The sequence below is a fragment of the Eleutherodactylus coqui genome, chromosome 2 (assembly GCF_035609145.1).
Source record: "Eleutherodactylus coqui strain aEleCoq1 chromosome 2, aEleCoq1.hap1, whole genome shotgun sequence".
Lineage (NCBI taxonomy): Eukaryota > Metazoa > Chordata > Amphibia > Anura > Eleutherodactylidae > Eleutherodactylus > Eleutherodactylus coqui.
Window position 1 is genome coordinate 282,847,120 of NC_089838.1, and position 18,866 is coordinate 282,865,985.

Below are 18,866 nucleotides of genomic sequence, written 5' to 3' on the forward strand. Positions count from 1 at the left end.
AAGTCCTAGGATGGGTTACTACAGCCTGTATTGCAGCCAGCCATTTTTACGGCATTACTGTACAACCCCTTTAATACATTACGTATTTGAGCAAATGAGATTCATCTGACATTTAAGGATGACCTGACAGGTCTCCTGACAAGTCTGTTTTACTAAATACAGTCAGTGCCAAGTGTCAGAAGAGTGAAAGGACACTGTATGGGGAACTGGAAATGCCCGGTTGTGAATTTATTCAATTTTTTTTCCCCCAAGAAGAACGGCACAACAAAAGTTTTAAGACGAGTTCATCTAGAAGACTAATTTTATGAGGAATGGAAGTATTCACCAAGTTTCAGGAGAGCAGATAAGACAAGAGTTGTGCAGGTTACTTACAAAGCCAGCGGTCTGACACAACCCTAATGAAGTACTGCGGAGGCAATGGCTCAAACACTGGCACGAAGAAAGTGACAAGATGCTCATCCTGGGCGTACTTGGCTTTGAGTAGAAAATATTCATGATGCAGAATCACTTCACTGTCAACGTCTTCTACTAATATCCAAAAAGCTTCAGAAGAACCATGGACCTGATAACATAATCAGCGCAAGAAAAAAATGTTCAATGGTAAAACAAATATCAAAAGGTAGATGTAAAACAAGATGGACCTTTTCCTGCTAGGATTGCTGCCGATTCCAAATTGAAAAACTGTGTGTAATATAGTATTGCATAACTCATTCTTTGTTGCATGCATGTCTTATGTGATGGGCGATTCTACAGGGCGAGTCAAAAGTTTCCAAAGAGGTGTGTTTTGCAGGTCTACATAAGTGATGCTGCCGACAAAGACAGAACAGATCATGTGGTACTACTGGCAGGGCCGGGGAAGGCACATCGAACACAATCTTTAAAATTGTATCACAAGATGTATCGCGGAAATAGGAAAAACATATGTAGACTGTATAGAGAATGTTGATTCGCCGTGTATAGGTTATATAAGGAGATGCTAGACACTGGATACTGCCAGCAATCAGACTTATGCAACTCACCTTCTCATCCCACTGAAAGTCGGGGGTGATTGTCAACTCTACTTTTAATGTGGAACGAGTGATTGGCTGTAAGTGCACAGATAGGTCAAGCTTTGGGAACAAGTGCACATATTTATGGATGGTTTTCCCCATCTTGGGCATACGAATCAGCTCACCTAATGTTTGAAGAGGCAATAAATTAAAATCATGCAGAAATAAAAGGCAAACAAGAAAAATGCAACCTGAGGAAAGAAATTAAGAGGGGAAAATAATAAAATAAAAAAAGGACCAACCTGAAAAACACACTAGGGAAAATTGACAAACTGAAAAGCTATGTGTACATCTGCAGAGAACAGGATTTTTGGTATAACTTACTGTAAAAATCACTTTCTCGTCCTTTTCATTGGCGGACACAGCAAGACCTTGGCAGATGCTATACCTAAGGTCTTGCTGTGTCCCCTAACGATACAGACGATAAATTTTGTTTTTCATTGCATTGGATATATTATGTGGAGCAAAACATTTCTGCTTTCATTCATCCTCAATCCTGACAGTGACCTTCCCCGTCCACTCGGTCTGTTGGACCTCTCCTCCTTAATGCACATCTAAGCCGAAGTCTGATTTGTTACGATTTGAGCTCTGATGCCGTTTACAAAGAGAGAAAGCCGACTGGAGACAGACTGGATGAAGTAACGCAGCTTGTAATGTATTAGAATACATACAAGAAACAAGGATTCTCTCATACGTGTCAATGGGGATCACAGCAAGACCGTGGGACTTTCCAAAGCAGTTCCCAAGAGGTACGTAAAAAAAGAAGGGGAGTACGGTCAGTGTGCTGGCACCTAAAGACCCATGTGACCAGGAAAGAAGTAGAACTTTGAAAAAGTACAAAACCTAGGAAGTGCCCTTATCAGGGTGGCAGAAACCCACCCTGAAAAGCCGGTAGTGCAAGCCCGCTGGGGATGTCCCGCTAGCTCTGGAAGGAGCCCTGGAGGAAGGGGGACGGCAGGAGTGATAGGGACGTGCCCTAAAGAGTTGGAAGAATGAGGAGGATGGGAAAGGCAAAGGAAGAACCCCTTACCAGAGAGCTGCCCAGTACATAAGGAAACATTAAAATACCCCAGTAAGGAGGGAAGGATGCGTCTCAGACAGACAGTGGATGGGAAGGAAATAAGTGTCCCAGAGGCAGTGTGGGAAGGAGGGAAGTTTCCATACTTGCCTAGCTTGGGATACTTATTTTAGAAAGTAAGGAGCTTGGCCTGGGTAGTAAGAGTCCAGCAGTGTCCCCCCTCTTACTCACCTCCCCCCTGGTGAGGGAGTGCTCCGGTCGGGAGCTTGCCATATTAGGGTGACCCTATAGCTGGTAGGCCACAAAGAAGTTAGGGCTCATCTGTGCCTCCTTTTCTTCTCGAGATAGGCAACAGAGAGGGTAGAGACACTCTGTTCTCCCTTTCTCATGTGTGTGTAGGGGGGAGGGGAAGGGAACAGGGTGATCGGGTACTAGCCCCATATTCCCAACCAAAAAGTGGGAAAAAAAAGGAAAATAAAAAATGTAATTGAAGACGACCTGCAGAGCAGGAGGCCAGCCTCCTATGGACACTAAGCTAAAAGTGATTTAGCTCTGTGCCTGCAGGAGGGGCATAGCTGGTGAGAAAAACACTTTAGTGCTTAGTGTCGCCTCCTAGTAGCAGCAGCTACACCCCAAGGTCTTGCTAAATCCCCCAATGACACGGATGGGAAAGATAGTATTATATCACATAATACGCTACAAATATATATATGTATAGGTATCCGTAAGCTTTTAAATTGTTGTCATTGTAAAACAAAGACATCAGGAATGTCACAAAATTTACGTCCCCCAACTGGGAACCCCCTCTAGTAGCCAAAAATAAAGGCTCCTGCTGTGGAGCCCTCACCTCTACCAACTCTGTGGAGCCCTCAACCTGCTGTGGAGCCCTCAACTCTAGGTATTGCATGGTTAACTTTCCATCTGAATGGGCAACATCATACATACAAATGTATGGCTGCCTGCACCGAGAACACATGATTGTCATGGGATTTAGTAGCTGGACCTGCACTGGCTGCATAGTGGAAGGAGGGTGCCCAATTAAGACCACACCTGTAAACAGACATTCTTACCTATCTCATTATGATTCAAGTCATATAGACGTTCAAATGGGAAGTTCTTCTTTTCAATCTTCTTAACCACTTCCTCTGGGAGCTTCCTAAATTGACGAAGGGGACACATGGACTGCCACCTGAAAGTGGAGATCAGGACTTAGTTTTGTAACTGTGGGTTTGGAAACAAGCAATTTAACATATCAAGGTTCACTTACATCCTCTTATCTATCATCTTGCAGAGATTCAGAGTCTTGTCAGTGAGCTGCGCCCATCCTCGGTTTAGGACAATCTCAAATATTGCTCGCATGAGACGCCCAGCAGACTAGACGGAAGAAAACAAATAAATTAGGATGGAAGAGGAAGACAGAAAGAAGAGAGCAGGATGAGGAACAATATATGAGGTGAATTTATCACCCATCAGTTCAGTTGTTTAGGTGTTGGTTAGTGTATTTTCTGCCCATAGAAATGTAAACTCTATACATAAAAAAAGTAATTTAGATTTACAAATCATACCTGTGTGACATACACCATGTCTGCCATCAAAGCAAACCCTTCCAGTTTCAGCTGTGAGATGTAGGCTTGGAGTAAGACATTGATCTAGAGAATATAAAAAGTACAAGCCATTAGTCATTAGCATTATAGAGATGAAGCATTTCTACCAAGTCAGACTAGGAATAATTGTAAAAGTCTCACTTTTGCACTTGGCTCCTCTATACTCTCTTTTACAGGAATTGGTACTCTTTCTAAGAGCTTCTGTAATTCTAGCTTCTCTTCCTGAAGTCAAATACAAAAATCCGTAAGTACACACAATTACTTACATTCATTACACACATTCATTACACACACACAAGTACCCCATTGACACACCTCTCTGACAGTGATGTTCTTGAACTCTGAGGACAAGGAAAACACTCGGAAGAGTTCAATTTCACTGAGAGTTGGCTTCAGAAGCTGGTTGTAAGTCTGCATGGATTCATTGGTGATGTAGTAGTGACTGGCAATACGACCTAATTCAGTGACCTAAAAAAGAAAAAGGGCAATAAGATTTAAAATGATATTTAAAGGGTTCCTTCATTAAGACAACCGTCCATATGCCCCAGATCATAGATGGTGAGTTACATGCTTAAGAACCCAGCTGAGAAGTCAGAAAGAAAGCTAATCTGTATGAACGGCTCCCATTTTGGCAGACTCAAGCCATCCTTATACAAGTAATGTAATAGTACTAAAGCCGGGTGTTCTAAGGACACCAGGTAATACTACATTTCAGCAGCAGCCACTGCAAAGGAAATACTAGACTGATAGTGGGTTTTGCCTGAAAAAAAAAAAAAAATCAGCAGGTTGCTGGAAGCGGGACCTGGGGCAATCAGCGGAGACGTATTTGGTGCCGCATTTAGGCTGACAGAAACAACCCCTTTAAGACAAAAGGCATTTGATTCTATTACTAATGCTGCAAGGACACAAGTTGTATTCTTACCTGGAAATTACCAGTCTTCTTGTCATATTTGACCAAATTGTTCTTATCCAACATTAGAGCTGCTGTGTGGATTAAGTCCAAGCGTCTTTGCTCCAGCAAGGGATCGGACTTTACATCATCGTGGGAGATTCCATAAAGATTAGGTGACCGAAGCATGCGTATATATAGGTAAGTGTAACCCAGCCAGTTCACAGCATCCTAAAAAATAAAGATAATTAGTGTTTATTACTACAATTATTTATTCACTCTTTAATACGCTTTGGTAATTAGGCCGATACAATCATCTTATATTAGTCTTCCAGAACCCAGAAATCTAACCACCTGAGGGAATCTTCTCATGCCTAAAGCCCTATTTAGACGGGACGAATGTCAGGTAAACGATGCCTGACACTCGTCCCCACACATACTAGCTCCCGTGCTGCTGCACGGGAGCTAGTATCGTTAGCTCTCAGCGGGGTGGCTGGAGGAGATTTCTCTCCTTGCGCTCCTTCACCGCTCTCCATAGACTTAACACAGCGGTCGTTCAGTACTGAACGGCCATTATTTACACTGAACGATGAGCTCATCATCCATTATTTATGCAGCATAAACGATGGATGATCAGCTGATCGCTCATCATTTAGTGTAAATAGTGGCCATTCAGTACTGAACGGCTGCTGTGTTAAGTCTATAGAGGGGGGCAGGGGAGTGCGAGGAGAGAAGTCTCCTGCACTGCGCCGCCCCCCCTGCTAACCGCTCTGAGCACGAGCCAGCTCTACTAGCTCTTGTGCAGGAGCATGGGAGCAAGGACTCACAGGGACGAGTGTTGCCCGACATTCGTCCTGTCTAAATGGACCTTTACTTTCAGTATTAAAAAGATAAGAGTAATCAAAAAAAGGCAAATTTACCTTTGCATTTTGCACGTTTCCTAGGACCACCTCTGCATTCAGCATGTCTGGGAGTTTGGCCACCATCTGACTCTCAATGGGTAGCTGCTGATTAAGGAGTGAAAGATAATACTGCAGTTCCCCATGAGATGTAATGAGTATACCTTCACCTTTTGTATCATACTGAGGACGCCCGGCTCTACCCAGCATCTAACAGAAAGAAAAAGACATTCTTAACTGGTCAAATTTAGAGCACATTCTGTGATTTCATTTAATATAATAAGGTATGTAAAACAAATTGTAAAAATGCCATTAACCAATGGTTCTCACCTGCAAGATATCTAGGGCTCCTAGCTCAGTCCACCTGCCCTTTTCTGGGCTGTAAACCTGAGTCCCTTTGATGATGACTGTGTGAGCTGGAAGATTCACACCCCAGGCCAGCGTGGCTGTGGAGACTAGAACCTGCAAACAACAATACCAGTTAGTACCAGGACTACATCAGTACTTAGGACATCCATGTGACATTACTATAAAACATTTTTCTAAAAAATTGGAACAACCCCAGAGCAGATTGCAAAAGGTTTAATGTGATCTTGCGATCAGAAACGTGCTCACCTGAATGTGCTTATCAGCAAACAGATCTTCCACTAGAGTCCTGTCCACACGACTCATACCCGCATGATGAATAGCAAATCCATACGGCAGGAGATCCTTCAATTCCAGGTTCTATAGAAATCAAAATAAGATGTTAGATAAGAAATTACAAAAAGTAGACAAAATTCTGGAGATAACACACAATAAGTAGATGAATTCACCTTGCATTGTTCAGCCTCTGTACGTAGCACCTCAGTTGATGCAGAACCCTCACGGAGGAACAGACCTAATGTATCCTTCTCCAGGCACATATCTCTTATGGCACGGGAGGTTTTACCAGTTTCTTTCCTGGAATGGACAAAAACCAGTACCTAGGAGGAAACCCAAGCAGAGTTCAGTATAGACATAGCAAATCATAGTTTGAGAAGAACATTTTACATCTTGGCGAGAACAAATCACTTAATAGTTTGTCTCTATTTTAGTCAGCGTACACACCTGGTTTTTCCCAGCATGCTCCATAATCTTCTCATAAACAATCTCATTCATGATCTGGAAACGTTTGATGGCCTTCTTTTCTGTGATCCCGACATAGGTTTGTTCCAGCGGTACTGGACGGAAACTATGAAAGCAGGAAACGTTATAAACTTTTATCTTTACTTCAAGCATATAAAAAGATCAGTGATAGACTATCGTAAAATAATTACTAAGCATTCAAAAATAAAAGTACCTGTTGTCAAAATAGAAGAGACCTTTGGCTGGATCAACACGAAGGAAAGTAGCTACATCTTCATAGTTGGGTAGTGTAGCACTAAGACCCACCAGCCTCACATCTTCTTGAGTCATCTCTATGTTACGAATGGCTCGGGCAACTAAAGATTCTAACACTGGACCTCTGTCGTCATGGAGTAGGTGGACTTCATCCTAAAAAAACGAAAGCAATGGTAAGAGTGAATTGTGTGTAGACCTTAGGGTGCATTCACACGGGCGAGTGCAATACGGTCCTAGAAACTCGGACTGATATGGCACTCTTGTGATTTTGGGTGCGAACGTGATGTATTTTTGCTTAAAAACGCATCGCAACAATATACTTGCGTCTTACAGGAAAATAAAGGAGAAAAAAAAAACCCAAAACACACACACACACACACACACAAATGCTTCCAATGGCTTTAAATCGCATCACACTTGCATGCATGAATTGTACAAATAAAGCACAAGGCAAAAAGCTGCTAATTGTTTAGGTACTGACCAGGATGATTAGACGGACAAGCTGAGTATAAGTTCTCTCGCCTCCTTTACGGGTGATGATATCCCACTTCTCTGGTGTGCACACGATAATCTGGGTAGCGTTGATCTCTTCTTTGCACAGTTGATGATCGCCAGTAAGTTCTGCCACAGTGATACCATATGTAGATAATCTCTGAACAGACAAGTATAAGTGTGAATGGCAGAAACGTTAATTCATGAAGGGACAAAAAAAAAAGTGAAACAAAAATCACACTTATTTCTCACCTTGCTGAAATTGCCCACCATTTCTTGTACCAAAGACCGCATGGGGGCAATGTAAATAATTTTGAAGTTGTCAATGTTGATAGTACCATCTACGTTGATGTGCTTTCCAATCTCCCTCAACATGCACATGAGAGCTACGTTTGTCTTACCAGCACCCTAATAGACACAAATATTAGAGCCGAGTCAAGAACCTGCCACTGACACAGTTGAGTACTATCCTCAGTGGTTTAGCAGAAAATACTCACAGTGGGGGCACAGAGAAGTAGATTCTCATCAGTTTCTAGTGCAGCTTTATAGAGTTTGCTCTGTATCCTGTTTAAAGTTTTAAAGCCATCAAACCCAGTCTGGGCATACTTTGGAAGTTTCTCAATGGGCACAAGTTGCTAGGGGGAAAGAAAGAAAAAAAACAAAAAACAATGACTTGCATTCTCCCAACCGAATAGATATTAATATTTCAGTCCCTTTTTACCTACCTCATCATTTCCAAAGGCTTTTGGTTTCAGTGCAGGTACATGAACTTCCTCATAACCTTTTCTTTGCCGCCTGAAAGAGCCATCAGGAAGCTGGCAACGCTTGTTGGCCATGAAGTGACTGCCTTGGGCAAACACCAGATCCTCAAGGTCCAAGACTTGACGTGGAGTGAAAGACTAAGAGAAAGCGCATTTTATTGCAAAGAAGTTACATTTGTGCTTCAATTAACCATCATATCCCCCCCCCCCTTTAGTCAATGAAATTAACTTACCTCCCCACCTTGCTCCATTTCCATGCTCTCCAAGTCTGTGTCCACACGGGACTGTCGCACCCTCTCCCTACGGGTACGCTCCTCCTAAACAAAAAGTATGTATAACCTGATTAAGAGCATACAAATACCTAGCAAGGCCATGATGGCAGCGGTGGTAGAGGCTTTAAAGCACCTAGAAGAGGCCCATGTGCAGTCTAGTCACAACCCAAGTCATCACTAGCAATGAACCCAAACCAGTGTTACTGCATGTTGCTCCAATGTAATGACTAAGACAGAAAGTGACGTTGAGTAAAAAAACAAAAAGAAGGGTCCTACAAAAATCCAGCACTGCCTTTTGTATTCTATAGTCCCATCTTTCATTAATGAGGTCATGGGTCAAGGTCCTCCCACTCGCAAAAGCTCAGCGCTCCTCAGTAAGAGGCCAAATAAAAACCATTAAAAAAAAAAAAAAGACTATAGATCTACGCAAATATTTTCTTATTGGCACTAATTTCACATGCAAGTATGCTTGGATTAATACGGTTGCCATTACTGTGCTTCTTGTCTGCTTTCCAGTGCTTTGCTTATTGGTACCTTTATGAAAAAACTAAGTTAAAAACCTCTCCCCTACTATTCTTCCTTGGCTCCAATGCAAAGTTCAATAAGATTTGCCCCCTATGGATTAGTTATGCAGACTCACCCTTACTATCCCAATTTCTTGTAGGTCTATAATCTCCATTTATCACACCATCCCCAATTTATTCTAAAGCTCTGGGGTCAAGAGGGCCCCGATTCAATATCCTCCTCCTTTTCTCTCCTTGCCTCTTCTTACTGTAGTTCTTCTCTTTGCCATGACATGCTTACATTCATGGAGTCACAATGCCGCCTTATGTTTATCCATGTACTTAACTGATGTCTATGGTCTGCATTTTAAGCAACCTTGAAAGTATAAACTTTTTATAACTTGATTCAAGCAGTATTTTGCAATAATTGTTAGTTGTATGACCAGGTCATTCTTGTTTACACTCTATTTTTTGTGACTGTACATTTACAATGTTCAAAAAAATTGTTTAAAATAAAAAACAATTGAAGAAAATCCTCTTCCCTATGGGTCATTACCACATACCCGAATCAGATCCTCCTTTTCGGTTTCCTGTAGCTGGTACAAATATTTGGATAATTCTGAGTCAGACTCCATTTTACCCATAATTCTCTCTTTTTCAGCTTCACTCTGAGCGCTGGCCAAGAGCGTACAATACAGAACTGTGGAAGAAGAACACTCCAATGTTTATTATATTCACTAAAAGTTCTAAGAAACACAATATTGACAGATATAAAGCAAACAAGAGTACAGAACATCCAATATAGCCTTTATAGTGATGCTCAATAAGACCAAACAAAATTGAATCACCTTTTGAAAATATGTATTTTTTTCTGTGACTTTTTTTTTTTTTTTACTTTCCTTTGTAGTAGTTTAAAAAAAAAAAAAAAAAAAAAAAAAAAAGAAAAAAAGTTATAGGTAGGCGATACTCACTCATCATGCGATGCTGTCTCAGGACTTTAATGAAGTCGAATGTATTGAAGCCCAGCAGCAGGACTAGCTGATTTTCACATTCACGATCATCCCCTGCAGTCTGAGGACAAAAGGCGACCATGAATATTCACTGTAAACTTAGAATATTAAGCAACTACAATCCATACTGCTACATAAAGCAATGCTAAAAAGTAAAAACATGAAAGCGACCGCCGTGGTGTTGTCCATCTACACACAGACTAGAAAGCCCATTAGATGCAGTGCAAAATGATGAAACAGTAACGGTATGGCCCAAACTCCAAGTTCCCTGCATTGTAACATTGTGCAGCATACCACTATCTGAGCAGATGGGCATTTGTGGTGAGCAGCAGCCATTAAAGTGTCCAACCATCACAGCAGGGAACATCGAAGTGTCAGAGGTAGACACTAAAGGGAGTGTGTGGATTTGTCTAACAGAGAGGATTGCTCACTGGTGAGATTGGGCGTGAAATTGGTCAAAGGGAATCACCTCGAATGAGGAGACCATCAACCCCAGGAGTGCACCTGCAGGAGATAAAGGGGTGGTGGGAGCAAAACATGGGCAAGTACCGTGTCAAAGGCAAGGCGCAGAAATTCCAGATGCTGAGATGGGAAAAGGGAGTACTTGGGGTGATTGATAAGCCACCCCAAACCAGGACAGTGTCCAAGGTGATGTGGACTTTCTTCAGATTGGCCAAGTGGGAAGTACCATTCACTAGGATTTTGTCAAGATAGGTGATAGTCATCCCTTTGACGTGAAGAGCCATCACTGATGACAGGATTTTCGTGAACACCTGGGGAGCTGTGGCCAACCCAAACAGAACAGCCACAAACTGGTAGTGCTCCAAACGATGTGCAAAGCGGAGAACACGTTTATGTGCCTTGCAGGTGGGCACATGGAGAAATGCATCCTTGATGTTTATGGACAGCAGGAATTCCCCTTGTTCCATGGACGCAATGATGAACTTCAGCTATTCCATGCGGAAGTGCCAAACGTTCACGCATTGATTCAGTTTTTTCAAATCCAGAACAGGATGGATCCATGCTACGGGGGCACCACAAAGATTTGAATAAAACCCTGTGAAACCCTCTGGGGAAGCAGAACAAGGACTCTCTGGACGGAGAGATGGCATATCCCCTGATCTAAAGCATTGACCTGTGAGGAAGACGTAGAAAGTCTGGACCTGAAGAAAAACAGTCCAAAGGGTGATGGATAAATTGTATTGTATAGTCTGAGGAAATGACCTCCCGGACCCAGGCGTCTGAGATGTGGGCTAACCAGGTGTTTCTGAATTGGGAAAAAAATGGAAATGTAATGTTACAGCAAGAGCACGCAAAGTTCATGGCTCTGACTATGGCCCTGGAGTCAGACATGGCACGATTGCAATCAGCCTGCTACAAAACGTGCTGCAGAGGGAACAGATAAAAGGAGCTATCCGCAAGGGAGAGCTTACCCCGTCCAGAGTAGGTGGCCTAGTCAAGCTGAGCCGAGAAGGAAGGAGAAAAAAGCTGGAGGCGAGCACTGCATCTAGGGCATGCAGGAACAAATAGAAATACATAGGAATAGCGCCCAAGGCGTGGATTAGAGGGGAGGACACCCTCTACCAGGAAAGGCACCCGACTGGCCACACAGAACTTGGTCACTCTCCACCTGGGGAGAAGCTGAGCTAGGCCCCAGACTGCAGCCAACACTTCTTCACTGAGTGTCCGCCATCTAGTGGCAGTAGCCATACCCACAGTCTTCAGCTGTGTCCCCCAGTGACACGGACGAGAAATATTCATAAATTCTAGGTATCGTCACAGCCATTCCAACACGGTATACAGACAAATCAGAAGTTGAGATAATAGGCAAAGTCTGTTAGATAACGGTCCTACACGTAGCAAAAGTACTAATTGGGTCTGCCTTATTGGTTGTCATTTTGCAGCAGCCTAGCACCAGGTCACTGCAGGCAAAGACCGTTTTCATTTTAGACAGTTTTATAAACCTCCTCCTTTCTCTAAATTTGCAAACAATAGGAGATACAGCTATTGGAGCATTTGCATACAAATTCTATCAATTATGAATAAACAAGATCATTACATACCTTTAAGATTTCCAGAACCTCGTCTGCTTTCTTTTGGGAGACAATAGCATCATCATAAAATCTGCTCAGCTGCCTCTGCAGCCAGAAAGCATCGATGTCCCGGGGGTGAAGATCCTTCTTCTTAGAACTCATAAGCTCTCCAGATGTCACAAGCTGAAGGAAGAAAGGAACAAATGGCATCAATAATACTGCAATGGTACGGTGGCTCTCAATTACCAAGCAACAGACTGTCTTCTTGAAAACTGTACACTCTTCCAGGTTAAAGGGGGATCTAGATAAGTTGGAGACTTGGGCAGAAAAGTGGCAAGATCACATTTGTTAAAGGCCAGGCAGGTGATAAAATAATTTTAAAAAAGTTACATATCAGTTATATCAGAAGTCAGTCACACCCTGAGGAAGACTTGTAAGTCTGTGGACAAGAACGCCATGATGCCAGGAGTTTGTTTTGGCCTGCAATTGGCTTAAGTGGTAGGCTGCCTGTCCACGGGCGTATTTTCATTGCATTCCCCACGGTGATAATCCAGAAGCGGGGAACGCAGTGAAAGCTTTCCATAGCGTTGCTATGGAAAGCGCTTTGCCCCTGTCCATGAGCGGAGAATCATAGCGATTTTCCGCTCGCGGTTGACAAATCGCAGCATGCTGCGAATTTCGGGGATTCTCCACGGCCAGCCTGTCAGATAGGCTGACAGTTGAGATCCATCTGCCGACTCCTGCCCCTGAGCAGCGGTTTCCGCAAGGCCCGTGGACAGGCAGCCTTAATCTGACTTTTGTTGGTCATCCATAGCTGGGCATCCAGCTCAGCTGGGTACTGGAGGCCAAGGACGGTTGAGTACGCTGCCTTTTTATTTTGTCACCTGCCCGGCTGTTAACACACTTTCTTATAAATCACAAAACCCCTTTAACTTATCCCACAGGCCAAATCAGGATGGTCAAGGCCATTGGCTTTCCACAAAACAAGTTCTATTGTGGAGGCATGGAGGATACATGAAAAGCTTCAGCAAAGAATAGAAACAATAAGTTTCTTGGCTTCTTACATTTGCAGATAGTGTCCCTCGAACAACAGCTTCATCTCCATCCATATCATCATCGGAGGCTTCATCTCTCACCTCGCCATAAACATCCTCATCCCCCACCTACAGGACAGGAAACACTCATAAATAATGTGTAACATATGCCAGTGACATATAGCCTACTCTATATGCTGCATATGCCACTCACCTCTTCATCAGATTCAAACTGCACATTAACACCATAGGTTTCATCTATGTTATCATCTGGAGATTCATAAAGAAAAAAAAACACATTGTATTAAACAATGAAACCATTTATGGGTACGGTTCCACAGCAGCTTTTGAGTGTACTGCAAAACCTCTAATGAAATATCATGCAGGTTGTGATAAGTGAATGGGATAAGCAGAGATTGCCGAGTACTTGCAATAAGCTATCTCCAGTGGTCCTATTGAAGTAAATGAAGCAATAATACCACACATGTGCGGCCACCATTGTCAGAACTTTGGGATGTGCTGGAGACAAAATCTCTAGATCGGTGGGAGACCTAGTGGTTGGATCCCGGCAATCAAGTTATCCCCAATTTTGTGGATAGTAATAACTCTTTAATGAAGAATTTAAAAAAATGCAAAATCCTATACTCACCCATATTCTGAATTTCCTTGTCGCCTCCATAATCAGTTATCTTCTTGCCCAAGTTTACTAGTACATGGTATCGGGTGTCATCCGTCTGCCCCAGAAGTTGTTCTATTTCTCTCCTTCTGTCCTTGTCCCGCAGTTTGTCATTTTTCAGCACCGCCAGGACCTCATCGGCTGCACCACACAGGATGTCTCTTGGCTGACAAGAGAGTACAACACAAACTTCTGCATTAGAATAGCAATCTTCCACAAGATACATTGCTATTGAAAAAAACTAGAGTAAGATAATATGTGCATTAAGAAGTAAAGAAAGCAAGTAAATGCAAGAATGTGAGCCTAAAGGCAGTAACAAAAAGAAAAATCTACCTGATCTCCCAGAGCTGCCTGTATGAAGCTCAGTAGGACTTCATAGGTCTCACGAGTTTCCTTGGTTTTGGGTTTATATATAATCCCCACCATCTCATCAATTCCTTCTGACAAGAGGGTGAAACCCTTCATCTTGTTTATGTCATGTCGGTCTTCATCTCTCTTTCTCCTCCTATAAAAGAAAGCAACGCAATACAATTATAAACAAGCCGTCCATCATAGCTCACTGAACCAAGGGGGCGGATCTAAATAATAAGAGAATATGGTTTTGGTTTACTTCTACAAGATGTAACATGTCTGTAGAGATCTCTCCCATCATCTATTATACCCAGGACTGTGACAAGGGGGCGCCCTATACGTCTAGAGGAAAGAAGGCTTTTACACAGACATATAATGGGGTTCTTTACTGTAAGAGCAGTGAGACTGTTAAACTCTCTGCCTGAGGATGTGGTGATTGTGGACTTACTAAACAAATACAAGAGGGGCCTGGATGCCTTTCTTGAGTGTAACAATATTACATTATAGTCACCGATTACTTCAGAAGGGTCTGTGGTCCAGGAATTATTCCGATTACCAAATTGAAGTGGAAAGGATTTTTTTCCCCTAAATCAAGGAAAATTGGCTGCTACCTCTTGTTATTTTTTGCCATCCTCTGGAACCACATTGGGGGTGGAGGGTTAGGGTAATAGGCTGAACTAGTTTACATATGTCTTTTCAGCCTTATACAATTTTTTTTTAAATTGTGAGCCCCAATGGGACAGAGCCTTATATCAAGTGATGCGAAGTCTGGTATAATATGCATGGGCTATATAAATAAAGGTGATTATTAGAAATAACTAAAATAAAGTCTTGGCCCCAGCACTCACTTAGCTCTTCTCTCTTCCTGCATTTGTGGCTTGGTCTTCTGAGCTTTGTCTCCCATGCGAGTTCCCTCCAGTTTCCCCACCAGTGATAGCACCTCTCCAGTGGGCTCATCTCGGCGGGTTCTATCGATCAAAGAACGATCTGCTTGAAGTACGAGGTTAGAGTTCTAGGAAAAAGAAATGAAACGGATTAGAAAACTAATAAATGGCCTCGTTAAGACAGGCGAAATGTATGCACATTTTGTAGTGACAGACTTGCTGATTACAAAGGTCTGTCACTTATGTGTGAACATGGGGGGATTGGAAGAACATACATGTTCTCTTGATCAGCACTGGAGTCTGATGTATTCATGAGATGCAGCTTTAAGGTGCATTCACACGAGTGTGTGCGTATATTGGTGCGCACAAAACCGTGCACCCACGTACGTGCACAAACATGCGTGAATGTAGGTTCTTGCAGCATCACTTTCAATAGGGCCACGGCTGCTGCCGGCGACCGCATTTGAAAGCAATAGGATGCCGCCACCCTTGCAGTGATTTTCAGGGAGGGGCTTGAAATAAAAGCGCTTCCCTGAAAATCAGCTGTGGTTTGTGTTAAAAAAATTACACATACATACATACATACATACACTCACCACTCCGTCGCTGCTGTGTAAATATTTCACGCGGGTAGTAAAGAATCCCCTGCCACAGATGTAGCAGAGGATTTCTTTATCTCAACAGGGGGTCCCCTTGTCACTGAACACTGTGACAGCACTATTAGTGTTCCATGACAAGGGGACTCCCCGCAAGGCTGAAGAATTCCCTTGCCACAGCTGTCGCTTGGCCATTCATTGAATCCAATGAATGGCCAAGCGCTGCCTGTAATTAGCTGAGTGCTGTGACTAATCACAGGCAGCACTCAGCTGTCATTCAATGAATGACTGAGCGCCCAACCAATTAGATACAGCCCTCAGCAGGCGGGGATTTTAAGCAGCTGCAGAGACGTGAGTATATATATTTTTAACACACCCTAGAGATGATTTTCAGGGAAGGGCTTATGTTTAAAGCTCTTCTCTGAAAATCCTTGCAGGGCTTGCCAGCAGTCCATTGTGACAGCTGTGGCAGGGAATTCTTCACTCCCCTTGTCACTGAACACTGTGACAATGCTGTCACAGTGTTCAGTGACAAGGGGACTCCCTGCAGGTAATATTTACATGCACCACAAACCTATGGTGCATGCATGTTTTATCTCTTACAGGTGCGTGCGTTTGCCCGCCTTTAAAACACGGACATGTGAACACATCATAGGGAACCAATGGTTCTAATAGACGTGTGGTGATGTGCGCACATAAACGCTCTCGTCTGAATCCTGGCTTCTTCCTAGTAAAGTGCATTGGGAGAAAGCTGTCAGCAGGCAGCAAAATAGGTTTCAATCACAAAGATGTCATGGTTTCACCAGTGTCCTTGTGTGCATTACAGGGTAGGGAGGCCTTTATTTTTCAAATTTCTAAAAGTTTAGTTCCCACCCTATCTCGTTCCAATCAACAAAAATGACCTGTGTAAAATTTTAGCTCAATCGGACAACAGCAAGGCGAGACGAAATCGACCATTTTTGGAATTTTCATCCAGAAATTATTTTTTCAGATAAACTTTAGTTATTTTATTCATAATCACTTATAAGCACCAGCAATGGAAATTAATGTGCGTCTTCATTAATTTAATTAGCATTGCTACTGCCAAGATAAGCTGGCGCTACAATTGATTTAACACAATTATGTTATGCGATTTGCAGTACTTTTCATGACGGACCTTGCAGAAGGCCCCCGGCTGCCTTGATACCTGCACAGCTCCCTGCTCGGCTAGCTGGAAGGCAAGTGACAGCTGCAACCTATCACAGCATCACCTCCCATTATCCTGGCATCACCTCACATCCTGGGCGCCATGATGCCAGAGTTAAGAACGGACGCTCCGGCGGTCACCTGACTTCTAGCCGGCGCTGACTGTGAGAGACTCACATTTTTAAATTTAAGACAACCCCTTTAATTAGAAGAATGGATACAACGTTGTAGACACTATGGTAGGAAACTGTATTGAAAATAAATTTGCATGTGCCAACGCAGACTGAAGAACATCGGCACATCGCAGGTCATCTGAACACAGGGGCAGCCCGCTGCTGATGTCACACCCATACACTGAGCCACAGAGGATCATCGACGTCAGAAGTTCACCTGATTTGATGGCGGGGCATGTGCACCCCCCCCCCCCCCCCCCCGCTGTGACATCAGCGCTCACATCCTGGGTGCCGTGATGCCAGGATTTCGGGATGGTGATGCTGTGGCCCAATTGTCCGCAGGTTTTTTTAAAAAATTTTTTTTACACTTCTAGAGGCTAACCACACTGACCGATGTGCATCCGTTTCACGTCGTACTTCAAAAGTGTTTCCTGGCCTAATAACGGATATGTGGACCCAAAGGTGGGAGCATCATACATGCGTTTTCCAAGTTCATATCCACAGACCCAATCAGGCCCGGCCCTACTTCTGAAGTGTGCAGTCGGTGTGGTTGGCCTCTGTATCACACAATGTCCCTTATGTGCAGCATGGTGGCTCAGTGGTTAGCACTGTCACCTTTCAGTCCTGGGGGCCTGGGGTCAAAATTTGATCAAGGCCAACATCTGCATGGAGTATGTAGGTTCTCCCAGTGTTCGCTTGTGAAGGAGGGCGGTTAGTATCTATGGGTAGTGGCAGACATCAGAGACACTTGACCACGGTGGAGGAGCCTATAGGAAGGGCTGAGGCTCCCGTAGAACTACAAGTCCCAGCACACAAACTATTGCAGAGACGACTAAGTGGTCAGACTGGAGGTTACAGCTCCAATACCGCAAAGCCCTCCTTCCTGCCCAGAACTGCGGCCCATCACCGGGGCTCAGGACGGTCGGTGCACCTACCGCCTTATATTCGTACTGCAGGCTCCGGGCTGTTACATCCGCCATGACGACGTTGGTTGCCCGGTCTACGCTTCACACACGGGGCAAACAACGCGCTGCAGACGACACTTCGGCCCAGCACTTCCGTTTCCGGGTCGCGACGTCCTGTCTTTTTTTTTTTAAAGAAACTTTATTTAGACTTGTTTATAAACAATACAAATGTTCGCTAAAACGTTGTATTACTGGTTTAATGCAGAATGGTCACCGCTGATCAGCTGAGCTGAGAAAATCCTTTCAATAAATTGTCATTTTGTAGTTTTGTCGCTCCATAGAATACCTGAGAAATTATTTAATTATTTGATCATTATTATTCTTTTAAATTCACCAAAAGAGAATCCTAAATTCAGCAAATCATTATACCCTGAGGGCTCCTTCACACGAGGGTATGCGTATTTATGTTTGCTGTAAGTTCACATGAATGGACGATTTTCCGCGATCAAGTCCCATGCAACGTTTTTAGCGAAAGAATACATCGTACCCCGGAAAATCATTGCATAAATCCTCGGAATGACTTCCAATGCCTATATAGAGGCACCTGTAAGCATTAGACGCAGCTAATCTGCCTTCCCCTCCCTTTTTTCCAGCTCCCGGCTCCCATAGGAGTCTATGGGAGCTGCTGCCATATATTGGTCAAAAGGTAGAACCAGAACTATCTTTTCACCCACCGTATAGTCACCGACGTGGATTTCGTTCATGTATGTTCCATTTCTTACGTTACAATGTTTTTATGTGCCGTAAATTCGCCCGTGTGAATGAATGCATTGGAAACCAATGGCTCAGATGGTTGCGTATATTGTCCGGGCTTGAAAACGCGGCAACATAGGCGCAAATATGCGCTTGTGTGTATAAAGCCTAAGGCTGGCTTCACTGAAGCATACGTGAATTTGCACATGCCTTAAACAATGCTTTTTGGCGCATACAAGGCTTGTTCATTAGCGCACAGCAAACAACGACGCACCGACTGCAAATGGTTACTTAAGTCCGGATGTGTTCTTTTTTCCTGCACAATTACTCAGTGTGTCACGCATCTCCTTGCATATTGCTCACCCCACCCCCACCCCCCATTGACTTCTTTGGGGACGTTTGGTTTCTAAATACGCA

The 18,866-nt window shown here is 43.5% G+C and overlaps 1 protein-coding gene across 1 annotated transcript in view; it reads right to left on the minus strand.

The window, feature by feature from the left end:
* The window catches only part of SNRNP200 (small nuclear ribonucleoprotein U5 subunit 200), a 35,490-nt gene extending 17,631 nt beyond the window's left edge, over positions 1 to 17,859 (minus strand). Inside the window, exons 1-28 of the mRNA XM_066593089.1 lie at positions 17,727 to 17,859; positions 14,802 to 14,965; positions 13,936 to 14,107; positions 13,576 to 13,768; positions 13,141 to 13,196; positions 12,957 to 13,055; positions 11,923 to 12,075; positions 9,821 to 9,920; positions 9,413 to 9,549; positions 8,308 to 8,391; positions 8,039 to 8,212; positions 7,811 to 7,948; positions 7,566 to 7,721; positions 7,303 to 7,473; positions 6,781 to 6,974; positions 6,549 to 6,672; positions 6,275 to 6,424; positions 6,075 to 6,185; positions 5,790 to 5,921; positions 5,481 to 5,669; positions 4,594 to 4,791; positions 3,987 to 4,139; positions 3,813 to 3,893; positions 3,633 to 3,716; positions 3,335 to 3,441; positions 3,138 to 3,256; positions 1,020 to 1,174; positions 373 to 562 (exon numbers count right to left, since the gene is read on the minus strand). Coding sequence (XP_066449186.1) covers positions 373 to 562; positions 1,020 to 1,174; positions 3,138 to 3,256; positions 3,335 to 3,441; positions 3,633 to 3,716; positions 3,813 to 3,893; positions 3,987 to 4,139; positions 4,594 to 4,791; positions 5,481 to 5,669; positions 5,790 to 5,921; positions 6,075 to 6,185; positions 6,275 to 6,424; positions 6,549 to 6,672; positions 6,781 to 6,974; positions 7,303 to 7,473; positions 7,566 to 7,721; positions 7,811 to 7,948; positions 8,039 to 8,212; positions 8,308 to 8,391; positions 9,413 to 9,549; positions 9,821 to 9,920; positions 11,923 to 12,075; positions 12,957 to 13,055; positions 13,141 to 13,196; positions 13,576 to 13,768; positions 13,936 to 14,107; positions 14,802 to 14,965; positions 17,727 to 17,771 — 3,829 coding nt within the window. The 5' untranslated portion in view covers positions 17,772 to 17,859. The remainder of the gene's footprint in view (positions 1 to 372; positions 563 to 1,019; positions 1,175 to 3,137; positions 3,257 to 3,334; positions 3,442 to 3,632; positions 3,717 to 3,812; positions 3,894 to 3,986; positions 4,140 to 4,593; positions 4,792 to 5,480; positions 5,670 to 5,789; positions 5,922 to 6,074; positions 6,186 to 6,274; positions 6,425 to 6,548; positions 6,673 to 6,780; positions 6,975 to 7,302; positions 7,474 to 7,565; positions 7,722 to 7,810; positions 7,949 to 8,038; positions 8,213 to 8,307; positions 8,392 to 9,412; positions 9,550 to 9,820; positions 9,921 to 11,922; positions 12,076 to 12,956; positions 13,056 to 13,140; positions 13,197 to 13,575; positions 13,769 to 13,935; positions 14,108 to 14,801; positions 14,966 to 17,726) is intronic.
* Positions 17,860 to 18,866: the final 1,007 nt, after the last annotated feature.